This window comes from Molossus molossus, unplaced genomic scaffold (genome assembly GCF_014108415.1).
Source record: "Molossus molossus isolate mMolMol1 unplaced genomic scaffold, mMolMol1.p scaffold_m16_p_20, whole genome shotgun sequence".
In the NCBI taxonomy this organism is placed as follows: Eukaryota; Metazoa; Chordata; class Mammalia; order Chiroptera; family Molossidae; genus Molossus; species Molossus molossus.
The window spans coordinates 41361790-41386439 of NW_023425356.1; the positions used below are offsets into that span (position 1 = coordinate 41361790).

At 44.0% G+C, this 24650-nt stretch overlaps 1 protein-coding gene across 1 annotated transcript in view; it reads left to right on the top strand.

Annotated features, from left to right (window-relative positions):
• Positions 1–24650, top strand: part of NIBAN1 (niban apoptosis regulator 1) — a 128449-nt gene that overhangs the window by 63545 nt on the left and 40254 nt on the right. The window contains exon 5 of the mRNA XM_036272151.1: positions 306–473. Coding sequence (XP_036128044.1) covers positions 306–473 — 168 coding nt within the window. The remainder of the gene's footprint in view (positions 1–305; positions 474–24650) is intronic.

The following is a 24650-nucleotide window of genomic DNA, read 5'->3' on the forward strand; positions in this document are numbered from 1 at the left end:
AGACGGCCAGTGGGGAGAGGGAGCTCTGTGCATTCTCTCCATGTGGGGAAGTTGGGAAAGATTGTGTCTGATGCCTTGGTTGTCCCTGTGGGGCATGGGGCGAGGCCACCTGCTGGAGAGAGACAGGTGAAGCTGGTGGAGAGAGGTGGGAGGAGCCTGAACTCATTCCCTGACCCCACCAGGACATCTCTCACCACTGGTCTATCCCATGGCCCGCCCTAGAGAGTTCCCTTCAGAGCCCGAAGTAAGCATTTTAAATAAAAGATGCGCCTTTGCCAATCTCCGTGTCTTCAATATTTCCGCAGCATCCAACGAGAAGGAGAACGCCCAGCCCTTTGTGGTCCTGCCGAAGGAGTTCCCGGTATACCTGTGGCAGCCGTTCCTCAGACATGGCTACTTCTGCTTCCACGAGGCCGCCGAGCAGAAGAAGTTCCACGCTGTCCTGAGCGACTGCATCAGACATCTGAACCACGGTACGGCACGCCTGCCCGCTGGTCCCCACGCCAAGCAGGACTCTTGCACAGGGAGCGTGGGCAGCGTGCTGGGGGCGAGGCGGCTCTGGCCTCGGTGGGACAGAGTGTGGAGCAGGCGTCTGATGCGGGCCCGCATCTGAGGGGCCACCTTCACACGTGTCAGTGTGCACGTCCTTCCTCCTCCCCCTTTCCCCTGATGGTTAAACATTTAAATGACAGCAAGAATAGGTCAGTTGCCCCTGGCACAATCCTAATCCTTAGGACATTTCTCGTTTATTCCCACTTTTATTTCTGAAGACTAGTTACTCAACACTTTAAGGTACGTAAGAATCACCTAGAGCAGTGGTCTCACCTTCCTAATGCCGCGACCCTTTAATACAGTTCCTCGTGTTGTGGTGGCCCCCAATCGTAAAATTATTTTTGTTGCTACTTCATAACTGTGATTTTGCTACTGTTATGAATCGCCATCGGAAATATGTGTTTTCTGATGGTCTTAGACGACCCCTGTGAAAGGGTCGTTTGACCCCAAAGGGGTTGCGACCCACAGGTCGACCTAGAGAATGTAAGTGCAGATTTTGGGGTTCCACTCTCAGCTGTTCTGATTCACTGGGTGGGAAGTGGGGCCCGATTTTGCTCTTCTAATAGACTGCCAGGGCTGGTCATACCGCTGGTCCGAGGGCCACACTTGCAGCGGTGTGGCTTCAGAACACTGTGCCCGAGGGTGGATTCACTTCTGTCTGTAGTGAAGACTTTCAGCCCTGGCTGGTTTGGCTCAGTGGTTTGAGCGTCAGCCCGTGGACCAATGAGTCACAGGTTCGATTCCGGTCAAGGACCTCGGTTGTGGTTCGTCCCGGGCCCTGGTCGGGGTCATGCAGGAGGCAACCAGTCGCTGTGTCTCTCTCACATTGTTCCTGTATGTCATGTATTTGCCGAATGGATGTGATTGGTCGTTTTCTGCGCTCCATGAAGGCTCAGTGCCAGTTACTTCTTATCAAGGGCAATGCGTTAGAAGGTAACCAGAGGTCACTATGCAGGGAAGAAGGGAGCCCAGTACTTCGGCCTCTTGGAGCAGGTAGCATGGGAGTTCTCGCCTCATCCATCTGTGCTAATTTCTCTGTGTACTTACTGTAAAGTTCTGGGGTTTCCTGGGGGTGTCAGTCCCACAGAGCGAAAGCCACTGGTGGTACCTGCCAGCCAGTTCTCGGGTTTAGCATATTGATAAAGAATATGCTGAAACTGAGAATGTCACTGTGCTTTGCTATAGCAACTCTGAGCAACACTGGTCATAACATTGTCTCATAACTAGCGAGGGACTTCATAAAAATGATACCCTATTTAATGCCTTGCCTTGTGGTTTTGATAAGATAGAGACAAAGAATCGCCCAGCACTGCCTGCTCCACCTGGCCCATTTTCCAGTGCAGTTACACCCCTGTGTTCGGGGCTTTGTTCTGGTAGGAACACGCAGTGAGCACTGAACGCGACAACCGCGAGGTTTCCTAAGCAGAGAAGACTCTTGGCCCAGCCAGACGGGACTTGCCTCACTCCCCTTCCATGGACATAATAGGAATTTCTCTGGGGAGTCTTTGGATGTCATGCAGCCTGCATTTAGACTCCATTTATGGAAGATTTAAGTGCATCCAAAACCCAGCACTGCTCTCCAGTGTGTTCTCAAAGGCACTGAGATAATGAGGTATAGTCACATCGCCCTGGTTCTGTGTCACATTCCTCTGTCCAGAGTCCCCGTTCCTCCCTGAGGCTTTATGCCGACTTAATGTGACTTGGCATAATTTCCAGTGGCTCCGCTCCGAGCCAGAGGCCATCAAAACATTGTAGGGAACAGCCCTTGACTGCCATGGGCCGATGAGCTCATGGGTCTGTCCCTTCTCACCTCTGTGTCTGTGTTTCTGACAGCACAATGTACCACTCATCTTTACTGAATCCACTTTTTTTTTGTTTTTTTCTGTCTCTACCTGTTATTCAATGTGTAATCTTGAATAAACCGTAAGAGGTTTCACAGACTACTAGTTAACCATTATTTGTTCTGTGAGTACCAGAAGAACTTAGAAATAGATGTATAAAATTAGGGCTGTGAGCCCAGCTGGTGTGGCTCAGTGGTTGAGTGTCGACCCATGCACCAAGAGGTTGTTGGTTCGATTCCCCGTCAAGGCACATGGCCAGGTTGTGGACCTGATCTCCAGTGGGGGGCCTGCAGGAGGCGGCCAATCGATGTTCTCTCTCATCGATGTTTCTATCGATCTCTATCTTTTCCGCTCTCTAAAATCAATAAAGAAAAAATATTTTTTTAAATATTAGGGCTGTGATACAGGCCAGAAACCCTGAGAGGCCTTCTGGGGGCTGCTGACCTCTACCCTAGGTAACTAGAGTAAGCACTGTCCCCTGCTTTTGTGGCACCTTTGTCACAGGCCACTAGGCATCTCTGTTGAGAACTAGGTCCGAGATATTCTAGCAGCTGATGCTGGGCCACTATTGATCCCGTCCACTCACAAGTCCTCAGGGATCTTCCCTCCCCACCCAGTTTTATTGGTGTATAATATTGACAAATAATTGACATTTAATTGACATATAGTATTGTTAGTTTAAGGGCATAACATAATGAATTGTTATATGTATATATTACAAAATGATCACCACAATACTTTAAGTTAACATTTATCACCTCACATTCTCACATGTTTTTTCTTGTGATGAGAACTTTTAGGATCTGCCATCCCAGCAGCTTTTAATATGCAGCACAGTATTGTCAGCTGTAGTCCCCGTGGTGTATGTTACATCCCGGAATTTATCTTATAATTGGAAGTTCATACCTTTTGATCCTCTTTGGTTCATTTCACCTCCACCTACTACCCCTGCTTCTGCCACTATGAATCTGTGCTCTGTTTCTGTAAGTCTGGTTTTCTAAGATACCAAATATAAGTGAGATCGGACAGTATGGTCTTCCTCTGTTTGACTTATCTCACTTAGCATAGTGCCCTCAAGGGATATTTGAGGGAAGATCATTTCATTGCCTTTGTGGTAAGTTCTGCCAAGGATGTCTGTCACCTGGGGTTCCCAGGATATGTCCCTTGGTGCTCAAATCGTCCCACAACCCAGCCCACTTGCCCCAGGAGTCCTGGGTTTGAACTGGTCTCAGTATCCATGTCCATTAATTTTGAATCCAGAACTGCTTCTCTTGCTCCTCCTTATGGGTTGCGTTCATTTCCTGTTTAACCCCAGCAAATGGCCTGATTACACCCTGTTCTTGGACCATATGTCCTAAGGTAGGTGAAGGCATAGAGGGCTCTCTGCTCTTCCTTCCTTCAAGAGGGGAAGCTGCCTCTGGATGCCCCAAAGATTATTTACACTTCTAAGGAGCACACAGGTATGTGATGTGTGTGTTGTTGTTGTTGTTGTTGTTTTTGGCACCTCTTCATTGAACAGGCATGAGAAAACTCCATGATTAATCTTTAACAGAACATCCCTCTCCATCACACAGGACTAAATAGCCAACTCACTTCATGACATATGCTTCGATCACCTGCTAACCCCTGTCCTTTTGGAATTACTTGAAATCCCTCGTCCCTGATGAGGAAGGCCAGGTTCTAAATGTCTGCAGCCACAACACTGGACTTATATAAAGCCACGATATCCCAAGACAGTTCTGTTGCCCCAAATTTAGTCCTGTTCTTCAGAATTTTGTTTGCCAAGTATTGTGTGTCTACTACATGGTAGGTACAGGGATAGAGTTAAAACTCAGCAAAGGCAGAGGGCTGTACACATGCAATGTGGAATAATGATCATATTGGTGTGCATCTGTCCTTGCGACTCAGGGTCCTCATTTCTTGGCATGGGAATTTGCAGGAAAGGGGAAAGGGCTTCTGGCAGGCGGAATAGGACATGCGGGGGCCAGGAAGAGAGCTGGAGCATGGACCACCGGGGGAAGTGAAAGGATTTTGTGTGGCTGGTGCTTGGAGAGGAGATAGGAAACAAGCGAGGATGGGAAGATGGGCAGGATCCAGGCGCAGTGGGCTTTGCAGTGCATATTAAGGAATTTGCACTTTATTCGAACAGCCATCGAAAACCATTAACGGGTTTTGAACAGATAAGCAATCCGTCGTACATTCATTTTAGAAAGGTGTCACTGGACGGGAGGGTTGCAAGCTGAATGTCAGGACGCTACTTAGGACATGCTGGCAGGCAGCGGATGGCGCTGGTTTGCACCGAAGCGGTGGCTATAGAAATGGCGAGAGGCGGCTGGATTCGAGAGATATCCAGGAAGTAGAATCAGCAGAAATTAGGACAGATATAAAGGGAGTGAGGCAGCAAGGGACACCCCAAGGAAGAGCCCCATGTTTCTGCCATTCTCTGAGATGGAGACCTTGCGTGAGGAGGAGCAGGTTCCAGGGGTTGTTGTCCAGTGTTGCAGATGTTGAGAAGGAGACATCTGTGGATGACCAGGTGAGGAAGTCTCTTACACAGGTGCACGGACAAGGCTGGAGAGCAGGTACACTGTCCGGTGTGGAGACCCAGGTGGGAAGTCAGCAGCTTGGGTGTAGTCAGTGAAGACATGCTGACTTTGTAGGAAGGAGGTAGCTTGGGAGCCCCTCAAAGACACAGGCTGCCTTTGACCTCTGTATCCCTAGCAAGTCACCAAGGGCCTGGCTCCTGGTTCAGGCTCTGCAAATATGTCCACCTCCATCCTTAGGTAGACTCACAAACAGGCCCATTCAGGAAGAATCATGGGGCTTGTGTGTGCAGCCTAAAGATGCTTGTCCTCAAACTCTAAGCATTCAATGGAAATGGACTGGAGTTTTTTTGTGTGAAGTACTAACTTACTTACTACATGGATCTATGATTTTACTATTGAAACTTTAAGCAATGTATTTACCAGGAATACAGAGCCCTTGTGAAATTCGGTGACTCAGGTGCTCTGACTCACCCTCTTCAGACTCAATTGGCAGTGTCTCTTCTGTATTTTATTTCAAGCTGGTTGCTACCACCCTACTTTGGGACTCATATAAAATACTCCCGGAGGCTTTTAGTTGATCTTACTTTTGCCAGTTACTGCCGCCTCCTACTTGAGCCAGTCACATGAACCATCTTTAAGCACAGCGTTTGATTAAAATCTCTCGTGGCAAGGCCACTGTTGGAAAGATGAAATATTTTCTTCTAAAGATCTGCCTGGTTGCATCTAATTTCCGACTGTCCTCAAGCATAAGCTTCCTTTCCCCCAACCTTGTGGCACGACCCCCCTGACCAAGTCAAATGCATGTCTTTGGCTTTTTAACATTCCTGAAACACCCACTCACCTCTTCAAACGCTCTTGCTTCCTTAAGAACAAGCTTTAGTCTGACCCCCCCAGGAAGGCCACGGGAAGAACTTTGCCAGCACCTGTGGTCTGTCCCACTGATCGAATCCCCGCCTCCTTCTCCTCACAGTGTTCATTTCCCCGTCTACGTGTCCTGTTTCTCTAACTCTGTCCAAGGGCCTCGAGGGAAGTCTCGTGTCTTCCTTTGTGTCCCCTTGGAGTGCTCAGATATCTCGAGTTTTATAAAATGGTTCGAAGACACGAATGACTCGGTCACTCCATACTCCAGTCAAGCTGATTTCAGAATTTCAGTGTGATTTTCGGGATGATGCTTATAAAGGTGGTTTGCCAAACTGACAAGCGCATCGGCACTGGTGAGTGAAGGGATTTGTCGGCGTGACAATGTGAAGCCACAGCCACGGGGTGAACGGTGATTCTGGAGAGGAGAGGGAATGCTGGCGAAGTTTGGTTCAGCGACACTGTGCTGGCTTGAAGGATAGCAGGACGGCCACTACCCAAATGCCAGGGTCCCCACAGCAGAGTACCTGGGAAGCGTGAAGGCACATGGATTGAAAATAATAGTCTAAAAGAAGAACCCAGAGGATTTTGATGAAAAGAACTCAATCAGGAAATGACACTCTGCAAGCCCCTACTTCAAGTCGACTGTTCCATCACTCATGACAATTACGACATCCGAGGCTGCTTGTGATGGAGTCAGGCTGAATGTGGAACTATAACAATGATTAAACTTTGGAATCGGTTATATGCCCGAGCTCTTATCCCAGAAATCCCATGTGAAATCAGATGCCTTTATTACATTTGATTTTGACACTTGCATGATTTAGTTCAATGTTGCTGAATCAAATTGAATTCTAAAACACAAAAGGATCTCACAATTCAAATGAGAGCAAATCCTTTCTGGTGTGTTCGTTTGAGCACAATGTTCTATACTCTTCAGTACTCAACAGCAGACCTCAAATCTGTTTTCATTAAGTTAATTTCTACTCAGCGTAGCATCATCTCAGCCCATTATCATCTATGAAGCAAGTCCATTACTTGAGGATCTCAGTGTCTGATGTGGACATTGATTTTAACTGAAAATATACAATGAATTTTAGTTTGTTATATATGAAAACATACTTCTGAATTTGTGCCACATGCTTATATTTATAAACACATCTATGAGTTAGAAAATTCTAACTGTGCTTGGGCTGTTTGGAACACTTTACTATGAATGAATAATGTTTGGACATAGATAAATAAAAGTATAATTTTTATAAACAAGTCTTTGTATGCTTTAGCTTATAAAAGGTACTCTATAATGTACTTTTGTTGCAGTGCATAAAAACATCTATGCGTTGTAAGCAATAATACTCGCTAAATTACTGTTTAATTCCAGTTTTCATAGGACTGTCCCAAATGAAATTCTTTAAAAGATCCTCTCTGCTTGAAGACTATATCCCTTCCTTAAGTTTAGTCTGTGCTCTTTGCCTTGTGCAGTTAGTACTCTACAAATTATAAATATTGCTCTCTGTTCCTTTGTAGGTCATTTTCTCTTAAGAAGTTATCACTTCCCCTCTCTGGCCCCCGCTTACCATTCTTAAACCTAAATTTGGAAGGGACCTCAGTGGTTACCTGTTCCAACCCCTCAGAGTTGATTAGTGATAAGGTTCAAATAATAGTCACCTTACTTGACCAGGTGACAGCTAGTTAGAGGTATAGGACCAGTTGTCCTGATACTTGGTTCTTGACATAAATTTCAATTGTGTATATCATATTCTCTTTTCAGCATTACTTTCTTTCTTTTTTTTTTTATCCTCACCCGAGGACATTTTTTCATTTTTTGTTCAGATAGAGTGGGAGGGAGAGAGAGGAAGAGAGAGAGAGAGAGAGAGAAACATTGACGTGAGAGGTACACATCGAGTGGCTGCCACCCGCACGACCAACCAGGGCCGGGGACAAACTGCTACCGAGATACGTGCCCTTAGTGGGAACCGAACCCGGGTCTCTCTGGACCGCAGGCCGATGCTTTAACTGCTGAGCCAAACCGGCCAGGGCCAGCATTACTTTTTAAAAAACTTTTTCATCTCCTTGTCATTTAAAACACGTTACTATTAAATCAAACTACTCTTGTGATGTGTTTACATGATCCAAAGTGAAGCAAGACTAGAGCTGTTTACTTAAGGTCATCTGAGACCTGGGAAGCATGAAGGCACATAGGATATGTCTGGTTTCTTGGTAAGTAGTACTGAGTTTAACTCAGTATTTTGTTTATCAGCTGAACAGGAATAAACCTTTTAGTTGAGGTATGCTCTGAAGAAAAAATATTTGATGATGTAGCTTGTTTACTGGTTATGTTTTGTGTTGTGTAAAATACAAACCATATATGGCTTTTAGGAAGATTATGCTGCTTGTGAGGACATGGGTTGGAATACTTTAAAAATAATAGATCTAAAATAGGCCAGACAGAGAAAAACAAACACTGCATGGTATCACTTATATACGGAATCTAAGAAAAGTCAAAGTCATAGAAACCAAGTAGAAAGTGGTTGCTGGGGTTGGGGAGTAGGAGAAATAGGGAGAGGTTGGTGAAAGGGTACAGAGTTTCAGTTATAAGATGAACAAGTTCTGAGGATCTAATGTAAAACATGGTGACTATATTGATAACACTACTGTATAATTGAGATTCACTAAGAGAGTAGAACTTAAATGTTCTCAACACCCCCCAAAAATGAATGCATGTGGTGATGGACGAGTTTTTTAACTAGGTGGGAAACCCTTTCACAAGGTATATGTATATCATATCACCATGATGTAATTTTAAATGTCAAGTATACCTCAATCAAGCTGAAATAATAGATCCAAACATGTTTTTTCCCCAAATTATTATTATTAATTTATTGTTGTTATAGATGTTTCTCCTATTTCCCCCACTGACACCCATCTCCCCATATCCCCCCTCACCGCCCCGTCCCCAGCTGTGTTGTCTATGTCCATCGGTTATGCGTACATGCATGTAAGTTCTGTGGTTTATCCCCCCCACCCCTCTTCTGAGGTTTGTTAGTCTGTACCCTACTTCTATGTCTCTGGGTCTATTTTGTTCATCAGTTTGTTTTGTTCATTCAAACACGTTTTATTCAAACAGATTATGCAAACATTTTATTTATCCTTATGTTTTTACTTCAATCACGTGAAGCTCTCAAAACAATCTGAGAGTTGGAACTGGAAGTACAGGTCTGCACCAGAAGCTGGAATCAATAGAACTGTCTCTCCCAGCTTTTAGCATTTATCACCACCAGTACCTGTAGAGTCTGTCATTTGTTGCCTAAAGCTATGTTGTCATGGAGCCACTTCTAAATACTTCTTTTGGCCTGTCAAACACAGTTATCATTTTAGTGACACCACCAACTCTTGTCCACCCCCCTCTACTTTCAATGAACCAATAGTGATCTCGGTAGGAGGGTCTAAAAGTTGTGTTATTGTGGTTGTTAAGGGTGACAAATTGCAACAATAACACAGAAGATTAAACAGAGAGTTGAAGCTAAGTCAAGCAATTTTTTTTTTGTCTGTGTTATTTGGACTGAGTAAATTCCAAAAATCACTGGACAGTGTGTGATGTTATTAAGACGGACTTTGCAAAGCTTACATAGCTTTCAAGTTTTCTTAGTTGTGGATAGAATACAGTAAGATTGAAACATACTTATTAAAATGACAGAGCTAATGGGATGGCTGTTTTAACATGACGCTAGATAATCAACATTGTGAAATAACTCTATTTAGCATATTCTGGATTTCTTTTAAAATTCAACATTCGGTCTGGCCAGTGTGGTTCAATGGTTGAGCATCAACCCATGAATCAAGAGGTCCACCAGTTTGATTCCCGGTCAGGGCACATGCCCGGGTTGTGGGCCTGATCCCCAGTGGGGGGCATGCAGGAGGCAGCCATCGATGTCCTCTCTCATCGATGTTTCTATCTCTCCCTCTCACTTCCTCTCTCTCTAAAATCAATAAAGGAAAAAAAAAAGTAAATTCAATATTTGGGGAGCTTGGAGAAAAGTCTCACCTGTTGTTATGGTGAGCCCCCAACCCCTTCTTACCCTGGGTACACATTTAGAGAATGTGAGATTGAAGAGAATAACACTAGGAGCCGGCTTTGTTCATTCTATTAGATGTTTTGAGTTTTTAAAATTAAGTATTGAGTGAAGAATGCTCATGATGTCTAAGGAGCATTACTGTTACCTCTGTTATTATGTGCCCTTCCCAGATCCTACTCCTTCCTTTTCCCTTTGAGAGAGCACCTTCCTGGATTTTGTATTTTGCTTTTTTTTTTAATAGCTGTATTACATATGTGTAATCAGTTTTGCATGTTTTCAGACTTTATCCTGTGGAATTTGATGGCACACCTTCTTTTCATGACTTTCTCTTTCAATTTTTTATTCCATTGATTCACCCATGTTATCCCTTGTAGCTGTATTTCATTGATTTCCACTGTGGAATATAATCTATTATGTTAATACATCATTCATTTCTAATGCCCGTTTCACTGTTGACAGGCATTTGGGTTGTTTTCATTATTTATTACTAAGAATGCTGCTTTGTTGCTGGTTTATAGAAATTAAGTTTGATTTGGTTTGTTAATACTTTAAGGAATGTTTACATTTGTGTCTGAGTGTATGTTGCCTGTAATTTTCCTATTTTGCAATGACATTTTTAGGTTTTGCTATCAAGATTATTCTTGCTTCATAAAATGAGTTAGAGTATGCCCTCCCCTTTCTCTATTTAATAATCTGGAATCGATTCTGTGGGGCCAAAATTACTTATATTTTTAATATTTGGGGGAGTTGCCTATAAACCATCTTGGCTTGGTGTTTTTTTTTGAGGGAAGATTTCAAACTACTGACTTAGATTTTTAAATTGTTAGAAGATTGTTTCTTTTTCTATTTCTTAAGTCAATTTCAGTAGGTTACAGTTTTCTAGAAATGTATCCATTTTGTTTCTATTTTGAAATGTAGTGACATAAAGTTATGTATACCATCCTCTTTTTTTTTTTTTTTAATCCTCACCCAAGGATATTTTTTTATTTATCTTCAGATAAAGAGGGAAAGTGGAAGAGAAGGAGAGAGAGAGAAACATCTATGTGAGAGGGATACATCAACTGGTTGCTTCCCGCATGACCTGGACCAGGGCTGGGGACAGACCGCAGCCAAGGTACATGCCCTTGACTGGAATCGAACCCATGAGTCATTGGTCCATGGGCCAACGCTCTAACCACTGAGCAAACTGGCCAGGGCACATCCTCTTATTTTTAAGCATATATTTAAGATGCCCCTTTATTCTCTGTAGCATCTGTGGTTGTTCCCTCTTCATTTTTTATATTAATTATTTGTACCTTGTCTTTGTTTTTATTGGTCAGTCTTACTGGAAGTTTGCCAATTTTGTGAACTTTTTCTAAAAACCAAGCTCGAACGTTGTAGATTGTTGCGTATAGTGGTCCCTCGTTTATTGTGGTCGATCCATTCCAGACTCTGGTGGTTGCACCTGGCGTTGAAGGATTCCTGGGGTGCTCGAATACAGAGGCCTACAGTCCATATGTACAGTAATTGTTATTGTAATTGTAATACAGGGCTGTATAATTGACTCAGACAACCAAGCGCGTGCTGTATCATTTTCACCGTCTTGATCACCTTTTTAATGAATATATTTGAAAAAACCATGGTAGAGTGAAGCCGGGAAAAGTCGAAGCACAGCGTGGCGGAGGGACGCCTGTATTTGTTTTTTATAATGCTGATTTCTGGTGCTATCATTTAAATTGCCTGTTGTCTATTTCCTTGGGCTTTATTTTACTAGGTCCCCCCCCACCTCTTAACATAGCTGCTTAGCTCACCGTGATAGTTTTAAAATACTTGCAGACTCTTTGACACTCTTTCCTTCAAAAACACGAAGCCCATTTTCCCTCCTCTTGAATGTGGGTGGGATTTAGTGACTCACTCCTTGCAAACTGAATGTGGCAGAAGTGATGGTCGGTGACTTTCTTTTTCATGCGTGGGCCACGCCCAGATCTTCCACAGGAAAGGGAATTGGCAGTGAATATGGTCACAAAAAGAAGGGCTTTTGCCTGGCTTTTTTCTCTCTTTTGGATCCCTCACTTGGGAAAACCTCGCCACCGCTAGAGGGAATACACAGCAACCCTCAGTGGAGGCCATGTGGGAGAAGCTGAGGCCTCCTGCCAACAGCCAGCACCAACTTGTCAGTCACGGGAGTCGGTGACCTTGAAAGTGGATGCTTCTGTTTCGGTGAAGCCTTCAGCTGGTGGTAGCTTTGGCCATGTGACTGCAACCTCATGAAACACCTTAAGCCAGAAACACCCAGCCAGGGGGCTTTTGAATCCCTGACCCACAAAAACTGAGTTGGGATAAATCTTGACCGTTGTTTTAAGCCATTAGCCTTTGAAGTCGTTTGTTTTGTAGCGATGGTAAAGTAATATACTCACTAATCATCAGCCCTTTTGAGGTAGCAGGTTCTGAACCCTGTCATTCTCCACTACCTTTCACTGAGAGAGAGCTGTCAAATTCCGGAGGTAAACAAATACCTCTAGAAGCTATTTAGTCTATTCCTGTTCGGCTGCCTTGGAAGCTGTGCTTAATGAGGGTAGGAACCTTGTGTTTTAAAAATCTGAGTTCACCTAGCTGCTTCCTTTAAGTGTTATATAGATTAGTAGTAATAATAAACAGTTAACTGTCAGTGAGGGCTCCCTGTGAGCTGCTGTTTATAGGAATAAAAAGAACGGTGTTTGCTACACAGGCATCCACTCAGTGATTCTCCAACTCCAGTGGGCATCAGAATCCCTGGAGGGCCTGTTAAAACAAGATTGCTGGGCCCCGTGCCCAGAGTTTCAGAATCAGCAGGACTGGGTTGGGTGCAAGGAATTGGCATTTTTGACATGTTCTCATGTGATGCTGATGCTGATGCCAGCGACCGTACTTGGAAAACCACTGAATTAACTCAGTTACTCCCCACTGCAGACCTGGGAGGTGGGCACTATTATCTACATCCTCCCGTTTTCTAGATGAGGATTCTGAGGCAGCTTGGAAGACAGCTGGTGATTGGTACATTTTAAACCACGGCAGTCACACTCTGAGGCCCATGCTCTGCCTAACCAACTGTACCGTGTGGCTTCTCAATTAGCAAGTACTTACTAAGCACCTACTGTGTACCCAGAATTTGATTAGCGGCTATAAAACATACTGAGTCGAGTTTCTTATTCGGGGCCAGATGATTTGAGGTTAGTCGTTTCTTACTGAACTTGACCATGGCATGGTTACTTTCATAAAATCTATCTAAAAGGGAAGTCAGCTGCTGCACATTGGTTGGAATGCAGGTGGCCCTTGAGATACAGAAGTTTTCTCTCTGCTGTGACATGTTGTGTCTTAATCCAGATGGATGTCCCTATGGTAAATTGTGAACTGTAACTGTTAGCTCTTCCAGAGTCAGATTTTTTTTTTTTTTTGCTTATGTAAATATACAGCTGAGAATAATTTTGTGGGGTATGTTGCAGAGGTGGGACTGAAAATTCATGGTACTTATGTATGTATTGCCATCTCCTTAGGTTTTAAGTACTTGGCCCTGATTATTATTTCTTCCTGCCAGCATTTTTAAATGCTGACTGGATTCCTGTATTGGCTATTGCTGAGGGGAAGTTCTGCCTTGACCTGATATTTTGGTGGAGACCACAAATTATTCTTCAAGTGACCACCATCTGGCTGTTAGTGGGACTTTCCTGTTTTAAGGGGCTTAAAAGAGGAGGTGAACGAGAAGGAAATCAGAGAGGAGCAATGACCTCATCACGTCTACTTTCAGACCCAGCTACCCTCTACCAAATTCCCTCTCCTGGGGGAGATCAGGGCATGGTCTCAGCATGAGAAAGAAAGCTAAGAGAAGAACTGAGACTTACCACGGTGCTTCCTGTTCCTTCCCCGGCTTTCCAGAGAGCAGAGGACTGCTCAGATTGCCCAAGCGCCCAGATGGACGGCAATCGTTTTTCTTCTACTTTTGTGCATGTGTGTGACGGGCCAGGGGCAATGACAAGGTAGGCAAAAGTGGAACAGAGGAACCTTTATTAAGTGTCTGCTGTATCCAGACACTGCCTTAGATGCTGGGCGAGAGGGAAAAAACTAAAAACAGTCACTGCCTATGAAAAAGACTCCGTTGTAAGGGTCACCCATTCGGCTGGGAGTGGAGAGCTTTGGAGTGATTTCCCCTGGCTTCCAAGGAGAGGTGACGTGAAAGAAGTGGACAGGAGACCAGGAATATCATCTCACTTCATTCCATCTGGCCTCAAGTCAGCGCTCACCCAACCTGAGGAGGCTGAGCTCCAGAGAACACGCAGAGTCACGCCAGATGCCTTCTTCTGACACATCTGATCATGTCCTGTCCTTCTTCAGTCCCTGGGAGGAAGATAACAGCTGAAGGTCGCTGCTCTCCCTTTCTTCTTCTCTGCTTAAGACACCAGACTCGATTTTGTCACACTTTGAGAGTCACAAGTCTTTCCACAAAGGTATAGACTCCTCTGGTAATAGCCATGAGTCATTCTTGCCAAGAATGTAGGCAGCTAGCATCGTCTAGCACTTCTTGTCAGAAGACGCCTGTCGTACACACAGTGACTTGTACTTCCTGGCATTATGTGCCCTAGTCACAAACCACACAGTTTTGCAACAAGACCATTCAGCAAGGGCATTCAGCTGGGCCACTTTCTATATGTGTATTGTGTGTGCTTGTGTGCCTGTGTGTGTGTGTGTTGTGTTGTATGTGATAAGGGGCGACGCCCCAGCTGCCTGGTTGTTCTTATTGATGCCTCTGCATCACTACAGGTGTGCACTTTATATCTTTTGTGCACATACAGGTCATCATATTCAGTTTTTGACTTCAAATGAACCAAGATTTCCCCGCATGTGTACAGATAAATGAGCACCAAGTGAAGGGAAAAGAAATAGAGAATCCTGGTTGGCTGAAACAAGGGCTGAACGTCCTGTTCTTCTCTAAGTAACTTGCAAACGAAAGCTTCTTACGATTGCCTGAAAGTTCCAAATATCGTTCATTGTGAGATAGGTGGACTGACATTTATGGTTGGGTTTGAAGCACAAATTCCCAGCGTAGATGAGGGGGTTGCCATTAAACAGAGGAGGTGGCCTAAACTTTTTCTAGCTCTGCTTTCTCTTCTGATTTCTAGTTTCATATTTGGTGGTGGTACTTATATTTTTTGGTGAATCCTCACCCAAGGATATGTTTCCATTGATTTTTAGATAGAGTAGAGGGAGGGAGGGAGAGACAGATCAATGTGAGAGAGACACATTGATTGGTTGCCTCCCACACAACCCTGACCGGGGCTGGAGATTGAACCTGTAACCCAGGTACATGCCCTTGACTGGAAATCAAACTCACAACCCTTTGGTTTGTGGGCTGATGCTCTAACCACTGAGCAAAACCAGCCAGGGCATATTTGGTGGTTTTAAATGAACATGGTACTATTCTATTCATACTATTTGTCCCCTTACCAGGTCAAGAATGGAAGTCGCTTATGGTCTAATTATGATGTTCTTTGAAATGTGAATTTAATAACTGGAGAGAAGGGAGCAGATTTCAAATCGAAGTATTATAAGAGGGAGCTAACAATTGGGGCAAAATGGACTGTTACACATTATAATATTGAAATTCTATTTCTTGTCTCCTTAAGTTTCCTCCAAAGAACATGTCCTAAAATTACAACACTATTTTCACTGCCTTTTGCTTCTTTCTGCCGTAGAAGTCAATCCTGGGCCAGTAGCTCACTTGGGGATCCTTAGTTTGATTTTTCTGGGGGTCTTACTATACGCAATTGCCCCTGGAAAGTGTTCCTTAATCTGGACGCTGTTCATCGAGGGCTAGATGAAACCTCCTCTGATGTTCTTCTATCTGTCCTTCCTTCTCTCCTCCCTGTTCTTACTTCTGTCACAGTCTAACCACACTGGATTGTCGTAGACTACTTACTCACCTAACTCCTAAAACTAGAACCTCTTAGAGGCTGGGCGTTGTGCAAAAGCTGACAACAATTGCATGGATTGCCGTTGTTCTCCCGAGGACACTGAGGCTTGGACAGGTAAAGGAACCTACCTTCAGGTAGACATTTATCAAGTGGTAGACTCAGAATTCAATCCCGAATCTTTGACTCCAAAGCCGATGTTTCTAACTGCTGTGTATGAAAGAGATTAACCAGCACCTGAGGAATTATAGTTTTCCTGCCGCCTTTCCAAGGGATTTTGGGAAGTCATAATGCCAGTGTCCAATTACTGAACATCTACCATGCCAGGCAATGTACTGGGTTCTTCCTATAATGCCCTTTCAATCCCCATGACAATACCAAGGAGAATTCATCTTTAGTCCTATTTTGCAGATGTAGAAACTGAGACTCATGGAAATTTAAAAATTTGTTAAAGGTCACAAGGCTGTTAGATGGCTCAGCCTGGTTCACACACAGGTCTGTGTTTTTGCTGCTGCAGTATACTGGAGTGTCTTCATAGTGGTGCCAAATGTATGACGTCAGGAAACTAGGTTGTCTACGGAGAAAATTGGGTATGGGTCCTCACAATGATTGACGAGAGGAAAAATCTTTAAAGGTCTTCATCATGTAGAAGGAGGATCAGTCAGATATTATTTCACTCTGAAAGGCAAAAGTGTCTCTTGTGAATTGTCCAGATTCTGATATCACCATGGCAGTTGCTTGGTTCTAGGAGTTTTATTTACTTAAAGGTAGACATTGAATCTGTAATGTGAAATGATTACAAATGAAATTTGAGCTTTGTAAAAGTCCGACTGACTTCGAGTACAGGACTCTTCTAAATATGCATTTTTGTTATATTAGAAAAAAACAATACTTCCAGAACCTCAGGGGTAAAGCCTCAAGTTTGTTCCGTATCGGCCACAATGGAAACAAAAATAATCTCATCTTTCTTCTTTTTGTCCTTCTAGGAATAAGGCGTCAGTACCTCCAAAGGAACTGGTGGGGGAGGAGGGAGGGAGGGCCTTCGTGTTTAAAGCCTTCATAAGGCAGAGGGCTTTGGTCAGGACAACCTAACACCTACCACAATATGGTGGCGATGAGGTGAGACTCAAGTGCTCACCATGACATTCCCGAGCTGCTTAGAGAAGGCATGTCATGTTACACTAGAACAACCTGCTGAGAGATTGAGCACCAACTAGGAAGCGATGTGAGGGAGGTCAAGACCCAACACTAGACAGCCTGCCAGTGGGCTGGTCACTTCCCGTCACAGTCCTGTGGCTGATGTTAACTGGGCAGGGGGAGCCTTTAAGGATAAATGGGCAGTGACCAGGGCAGGTCTGCATGTGTTTTTTATTTTAATCTTTATTGTTGTATGTAGAATGTATTATAGATGTTCCACATTTTTCCCCCATTGATCCCCTCCTCCCCACTCCCGCCTTTTCCCACACTATTGTCTGTGTCCATTGATTATATAAGTTCTTTGGTTTATTTCTTCCCACCCCCCCAACCCCTTTCCCTTTGAGGTTTGTCAGTCTAGCAATGAATTTGTACTTCTTCATCTCTTCACCTTTATCACCCATTCCCCCAACCACCCTCCCATCTGGCAGTCAACAAAGTGTTCTCTGTGTCTATGAGAATGTTTCTGTTCTGCCTGTTCATTTTGTTTGTAGATTCCATTGTCAATAGATATGTATTCATTGCCATTTTGTTTGTTCATATATTTTATCTTATTCTTCAAAAAGAGCCTTCATCATTTCATATAATAACGGTTTGGTGATGAACTTCTTTAACTTTTTCTTGTCTGGGAAACTCTTTATATGGCCATCGATTCTAAATGACAGCTTTGCAGGATAGAGTAATCTTGTTTGTAGGTTCTTGGTTTTCATCACTCTGAATATTTCTTGCCACTCCCTTCTGGCCTGCAAAGTTTCTTTTGAGAAATCAGCTGACAGCCTTATGGGTACTCCCTTGTAGGTAACTAGCTGCCTTTCTCTTGCTGCTTTTAAGATTCTCTCTTTGTCTTGAACCTTTTGCATTTTGATGTGTCTTGGTGTGGGCCTCTTGGGTTTCATCTTGTTTGGGACTCTCTGTGCTTCCTGGACATGTGTGTATATTTCCTTCACCAAGTTAGGAAAGTTTTCTGCCATTATTGTTTCAAATAGGTTTTCGATTTCTTGTTCTCGCTCTTCTCCTTCCGGCACCCCCAAGATGCGAATGTTGGCACACTTGAAGTTGTCCCAGAGGCTCCTTACACTATCCTCATATTTTGGATTCTTTTTTCTTTTTGCTGTTCTGATTGGGCGTTTTTTACTTCCTTATATTCCAAATCGATGGTTTGCTTCTTGGATTTAGTACTCTACTATTGAAGCTGTGTAAATTATTCTTTATTTCAGTTAATGCCTCCTTCAATTCTGACTGTGCATCCATCATTTCTGACTGGTCCTTTTTGATGCTCTTGAGGCCTTCACTAAGTTCACTGAGGTTCTCACTGAGTTCATTGAGCATCCTTATAAGCAGCACTTTGAACTCAGCATCTGTTAGGTTGCTTATCTCCATTTTGCTTAGTTCTTTTCTTGGGGTTTTGTTCTGTTCTTTCATTTGGGACCTGTTTCTTTGTCTCCTCATTTTCGCTGCCTCCCTGTGTTTGTTTCAGTGTATTACTTAAGGAGAGGTATGGGGCTAGCTAAGACCAGATGCTGCTTGTTTGAAAGAATTTAGGAAAACCTGAAGCAGGATCCTAGACAGTCCAATCCTATGGTTAAGCAACTGGCAACAGCTTGGGTGGGCCTGAAAGTTGGGTGGGCGGGGCCTCAGGGAGTCAGCAGGGCGGGGCTACCAGTGTGAGCCAGGTTGCTGGGGTCCCAGATGTGGCGGCTGTCTGCCGCCCCAGGGAAGGCTCACTAAAGGAACAAAGGCCTCTTACAGCACGTTTGTCCTGGAGAAAGCCCCCTCTCCAGTCCTGCTCCAGTGCCAAACAGCTCAGTTCTTCCCTGTGTGTCTCTGGCGCCCCTCGAGCTGCCTCCCCTCCAAGCTTAGAGGGAGCGAGTCCGATAAGTCCGTGCGCCGGCCCTTTAAGGAGCTGCCTGGGGCTCCAGCCGCCTCAGCCTCCCTGAGCCTCAGTTCCCGCTGGTTTTCCAGCCAAAAGTGATGGGGATTCTCTTCCTGGCACTGGGACCCTGAGCGGGGTGCCTGGTGTGGGACGGGGACCCCTCAGTCCTCAGGAAGGACCTTCCCAGCCGAGGTGTCCTCCTGATTTTTCTCCGCCACACGTGGGTGTGGGACCAGCCCGTCCCCTCCGCCCTCCTACCAGTCTCCATGTGGCAGCTGCTTTAATTCCATAGTTGCAGGACTTCATTCAGCTTGACTTCAGGCGGCTTTGAATGATGGTTGTTCTGTAGTTTAGTTGTAACTTTGATGTGGTTGTGGGAGGACGTGGTACCGCGTTTACCTACCCGCCGTCGTGACCGGAAGTCGGTGCGTGTGGTTTCTGAATGTGTACTTTGGCACAGTCTGACATTGACTCTGGGCTAGGGAAAGACCGGGTGAATCTTACTGTGGGGGCCCTTGGACCTGTGAGGAAGGGGAGAACATTTGTTTTTCTGTTACATATGAGGACTTTGGGCCCTTTGGTTCTAATAGTACTGTAGGACTGCAGGGCTGGTCAGAGGTGTTTGGAAAGGTGTCTTTCTGCGGCCACTCATTCCATCCAGAACACAGAGCAGGTGAAGTGTGACGACTGCCCCATCCCTTCTGCCAGCACGTGCTCAGTGAGCACCTGTCGTGCTTGACAGGTGCTGGGAATCCAGTGGTGCGTAAAACAGACACGGTCCTTGCCTTCCTTGAGGCTGCAAACTAGTGATAAAGACATTTAATTAAAAAGCTGAGGCGTGTATGTAAAAGATGCATATGTTATAACCGAAGGACTTGCTGTAGATGGGTTCAGGGGAAGGGGTCTGTGAAGTTGTCACCTGGCAAATTAGCCCTGAAAAACGGATGGTCCAGAGCAAGACTTGGCAGACTAGGGCCTACTGGCCAAATCTGGCTGCCACCTGTTTTTGTGTGAAAACTAGTCACTCCACTCGCCTGGGACACGGTGGCTGCTTCTGCTACACTATGGCAGATTTGAGTAATTGCAACAAAAATTGTATGGACTGAAAAATTGAGAATAGTTATGAGTTTTGTTTTATAGAAGGAGGTTGCTGACCCTGATCTAGGAAATACTTAAAAATAAGAGCTGCAGTGTTTAGTTTGACGCAGACATTTTCAGGCACTGTGGGCCACATGACTGAAGCATTGTGGGCACAGAGTATTTGGACAGGAATAGTGTATGTCTCTTCATGAAGTGGGTTTTCAGCAGAAAAGAAACGTCCTCAGAAACTTGACATTGCCTATTTCAAATGGCTTTTCTGTTTGTTCAGAGTGTCATGGCCCGGTGGAATCAGATTATTTGGGATTCAAATCCTGGCTTTACCACTTAGTAGCTCTGTTACCCTCATTACTCTTCAATTCCCTCCTCAGTAAGACAGAAGCACTCTGAAAATAAACCCAAGATCCATGGTGTTGGGTGGGGTTGGAATTAAAGCTGCAGGATTAATATATTTATTTTGTAAAAATAGATTTATTGCCCTGGCCAGTTTGGCTCAGCGGTTAGAGCATCGGCCTGCGGTCCGGAGAGACCCGGGTTCGGTTCCTGCTAAGGGCACGTACTTCAGTTGCAGTTTGTCCCCGGCCCTGGTTGGTCGTGAGGGTGGCAGCCACTCGATGTGTCCCTTCACGTCGATGTTTCTCTCTCTCTCTCTCTCCCTCTCTCTCCCTCCCACTCTATCTGTACAAAAAATGGAAAAATATCCTCGGGTGAGGATAAAAAAAAAAAAAAAAAGATTTATTGTGAAAATCACAGGAGATAATGCAAGAGAGCATTTGGGCCAATGACTGACATGGAGTAAATGTGGAATACATATCATATATTATTGTTTTTAAGATACAAAACTATTTTGCCCTGGCCAGGTAGCTCAGTTGGTTAGAGCGTTGTCCAGCTGTGCCAAGATACAAAACTATTTTCATAAAATCACATGTCAATTTTGCAATGTCATCCCATAAACAGTGATCGTAGTTTTTCGTTGTTTTATGCTAAAGCAATTTTTTGAGTAAGGAAATAATTTATTATTAATTATCCTTAGAATAACAAATGTATGTATAAATTACAATGGGAAGAGTATATAAATGCATATAAATCAGCACAGGTTTGATTCTTCTTCTCAGCCATGAGCTAGAAATGGGGTATGGAGGGAGCCAGCACTTGGTGCATGATTTTTTCACGATGTCTCAGGATAAATAAAAGTGGTGACTGCTAAGTCACAATTGTACGGTCTTATCATGAAGCTGATTTTACAATACTTTGAAATTTGTAGCATGTTTACAAAACCAAATTCCTTTTACTTTGGAAATTGAAGGCTGTTACTTCTTACTGAAATCCCACCCTTACCTCCACTGCCTAGAGCTTTGCGTATCTCTACATGCCCATCAGTGTCTAACTTCCTCCATCTACAGCTTTGACCTATATAAGTCCAACCACTGTAATTCCAACCCCACCCAACACCACAGTTCTTGGGTTTATTTTCAGCTGGTTATGAGAGGGCCTGTTCTTCCAACCTTTTTTAAATTTCTCTCTCTCTCTGTGTCATCTACAGTCCTTACACTGACCTATCCACCCCCCGCACCTCACCCCAGCCCCTTGAAGCTCTGGCTTTGGTTCCAATCCCCGCTGGCTCTGATGTGCAGGAGCACATGGGCGCTGGATGAATGTCCTCTGAGCAGCTGGGAGGCAAATCGGTGGCAGGGGTGAGAGCCTACCCGCTCTGCCCAGCTGTCCCCTTTCCTGCTCCAGGTCTCAGTTCCCTGTTGAGCAATGATGTTCTCACCACACTGTTCATGAAACGCGCCCAGCCTTCCCTTAAACTGACTTTCGTGACCAGCAGCCGTCCAGCAGAAACGTCGTGAGCAATGCACCGCAAGTGAGCGTGTTTACACGTGGCGATGGCCTCACAGCGTCACGAAACTAATAACTGGCCTGATTTAGTGCCATTGGGATTTACTTTTATATGAATTGTCCATGAATGCTCTTTGTCCATTTTCATTTATTCATTCTTTTTGTTCTTGTAAGAACTCTGTAAAAATTGAGATACGAACTCCTTTCTGTATTTTCATTAAAAATAACTTCTCAAATTCATTATTTGTCTGTTATCAATGACTATATTGTCATTAACCTTTAATTCTGATATATTTTGCCACACAAAGGTATCATAGACAGTCAAATATACAGTTAAATATGGTCATCTTTTCTTTCATGGCCTCTGGACCTTCTCCTTTTGTTAATATTTCCCCGCTCCTAGATCATTTTGTGATTTCCTTGAACTTTTTATATTGTTTTATTTTTAATGTTTAGTCTCCAGTCTGCCTAGAAGTCATGTCTAGGTATATATATGTTAGTGGTCTAAAGTTTGCCCTTTAATGAATAAGCAATTGTGCCAGCACCATTTATTACTTATAACCTTCGCCGTTGAATTAAGCTACTGTCTGCTATTTAAATTATATAATAGATATGTAATATTATATGTTATCTTGAGGTTGTCCCAGTATCTTCTTTTCTTGTTCATTGATTTACTTATTCCCATGTTAATGCAATTTTGATTCTATTATAGTAAATTTTTGTTGTATGTTCTTATATCTGATAAGAGAAATTTCTCCTTATAATTCATTCATATTATACTTTTTGAGACGATTTTAAGGCATTTATTCTTATTTGTGACTTTACCTTCATTGTAGCTAATTTTCTCCTAATGCCTGCTGGGATTCTAATTATAATCACATTAATTTATTAATTACTTTAGAAAATATTATTAGCATATTACATGTTCTATTCAATGGAGGATTTAAAAAATATAGTTTAAAGAACAGACTCATGCCCTGGCCAGTTTGGCTTAGAGGTTAGAGTGTCAGCCCGCGGACCAGAGAATCCCTGGTTTGATTCCCTCTAGGGGCACATACTTTGGTTTTGGTTCATCCCTGGCCCTGGTTGGGGTTGTGTGGGTGGCAACCAGTCAATGTGTCTCTCTCACATCGATGTTTCTCTCTCTCTCTTCCTCCCTCTTTCCCTCCTGCTCTCTGAAGATAAATGCAAAAATGTTTTCGGTGAAGATTAAAAAAAAAAAAGACCAGACTCACAGTGGTGGGGATAGTGTCAATGCTGTAATGTGCATGTTCACACCCATACTCAGCTGAAGCCTGCAGTTAGGACACAGAGGAAGGAATGCCACCCACAGCCGCAGAGAACCCACCGCGTGCCAGGCTCCGTGCTCACGGAGTCTCACACAGCACTATGGCATCCAGGCCACAACAGACCCTAGGCCTTTTGTGCTCCAGAGCCCACCGGCCTGCACTCTCCATCTGAACCTTTTATAACCACATAATTGTATATTTTTACCCACTCTAAATTAAAAACTCTTTCTGCAGATTGGTTTGAAGATTTCATAGCTTAGGTGTTTAAACAGGAAACGCTGGTGGATGAGGACAGGCTGTATACGTATGCTCAGTGTGGTTTGCCTCTGTGCTTTGGGTTAAGTTCTCCCTTTTGCCTTAAATACCAGCCACCACAATCCAACCTACCCTGTTGACCTAACTCCCTGTTTTGGGAAAATGTCCCCATTCCAAACTAGAGAGACCCTGCCTCTTCCGAACTCCCCCGGGCCTTTGCTTCCTCGGGTAGCATTGATCACAGTTTTTATTGTACTATGGATAATTATTCACCCTTCTGACCACACTTTTACCAAATTGAACATCTGCCTTGTGGTTGTTTGGGAGTGCTGAGAAACAGCCGGGAACAGGTGGTGGATTTATCATTGCTTCCCACAGTGAACCTCACGCCATGAACCGAATCTTGTTTCCTTGTATCACTGGGTCTCACACATAGACTATGCTCAACCAGTGTTTGGGGACTGAGTGAGTATGACAGGGATCAGGCCATGAGAGTGCCAATTCTGGCTGAAACAGGATTTTCTCAGTTCTACGTCAATTGTCACCTTTTCCCTAGCTTTTAAATGTTCACTCTTGTTTAGAATATACTGTATTTGTTGTTGTTTTTTTCCCTCAAATGTCCTTGGTCAGATTTTTCCAAGTTTTCCCAAATGGACTTTTCATACAATAACTATTTTTAGAGCCCTACTATATTTCAGGCATCAAGTGTGCTGAAGCCCTAGGGGTGCGGGCAGGCTGCAGTTTAAAATAAAGTTATTTTAAACATGCACAGAATTAAACAAGAACTATGCCCCAATTAAAATGTAAGAAATGTGGAGTTGTACAGCGCTATCAGAGCAGATCCAAAAATGAAGGTATGGGGTTGAAGAATAACAGCGGTAAGGACTGTTAGAGATAGACGTGTTACTCAGCTTGAAATAAAAGGTCTGGGAGACACCATGACTTTGCAATGGTATTTCTTTTCTTTTTTTTTTTATCCTCACCTGAGGTCATTTTTCTATTTTTTGTTCAGATAGAGTGGGGGGAGAGAGAGAGTAACATCGACGTGAAAGGGACACATCGAGTGGCTGCCACCCGCATGACCCATCCAGGGCTGGGGACAAACTGCAACCGAGGTACATGCCCTTAGCGGGAACCGAACCCGGGTCTCTCCGGACCACAGGCTAACACGCTAACCACTGAGCAAATCGGCCAGGGCGCAATGGTATTTCTAACTCCACTGAAGACGGTACTTGGAAACATGTTCTTAATTGTAACATGAGACATAGGTTACTCCAGAGAGAGAACTGCCCGAAGGTCACCCTG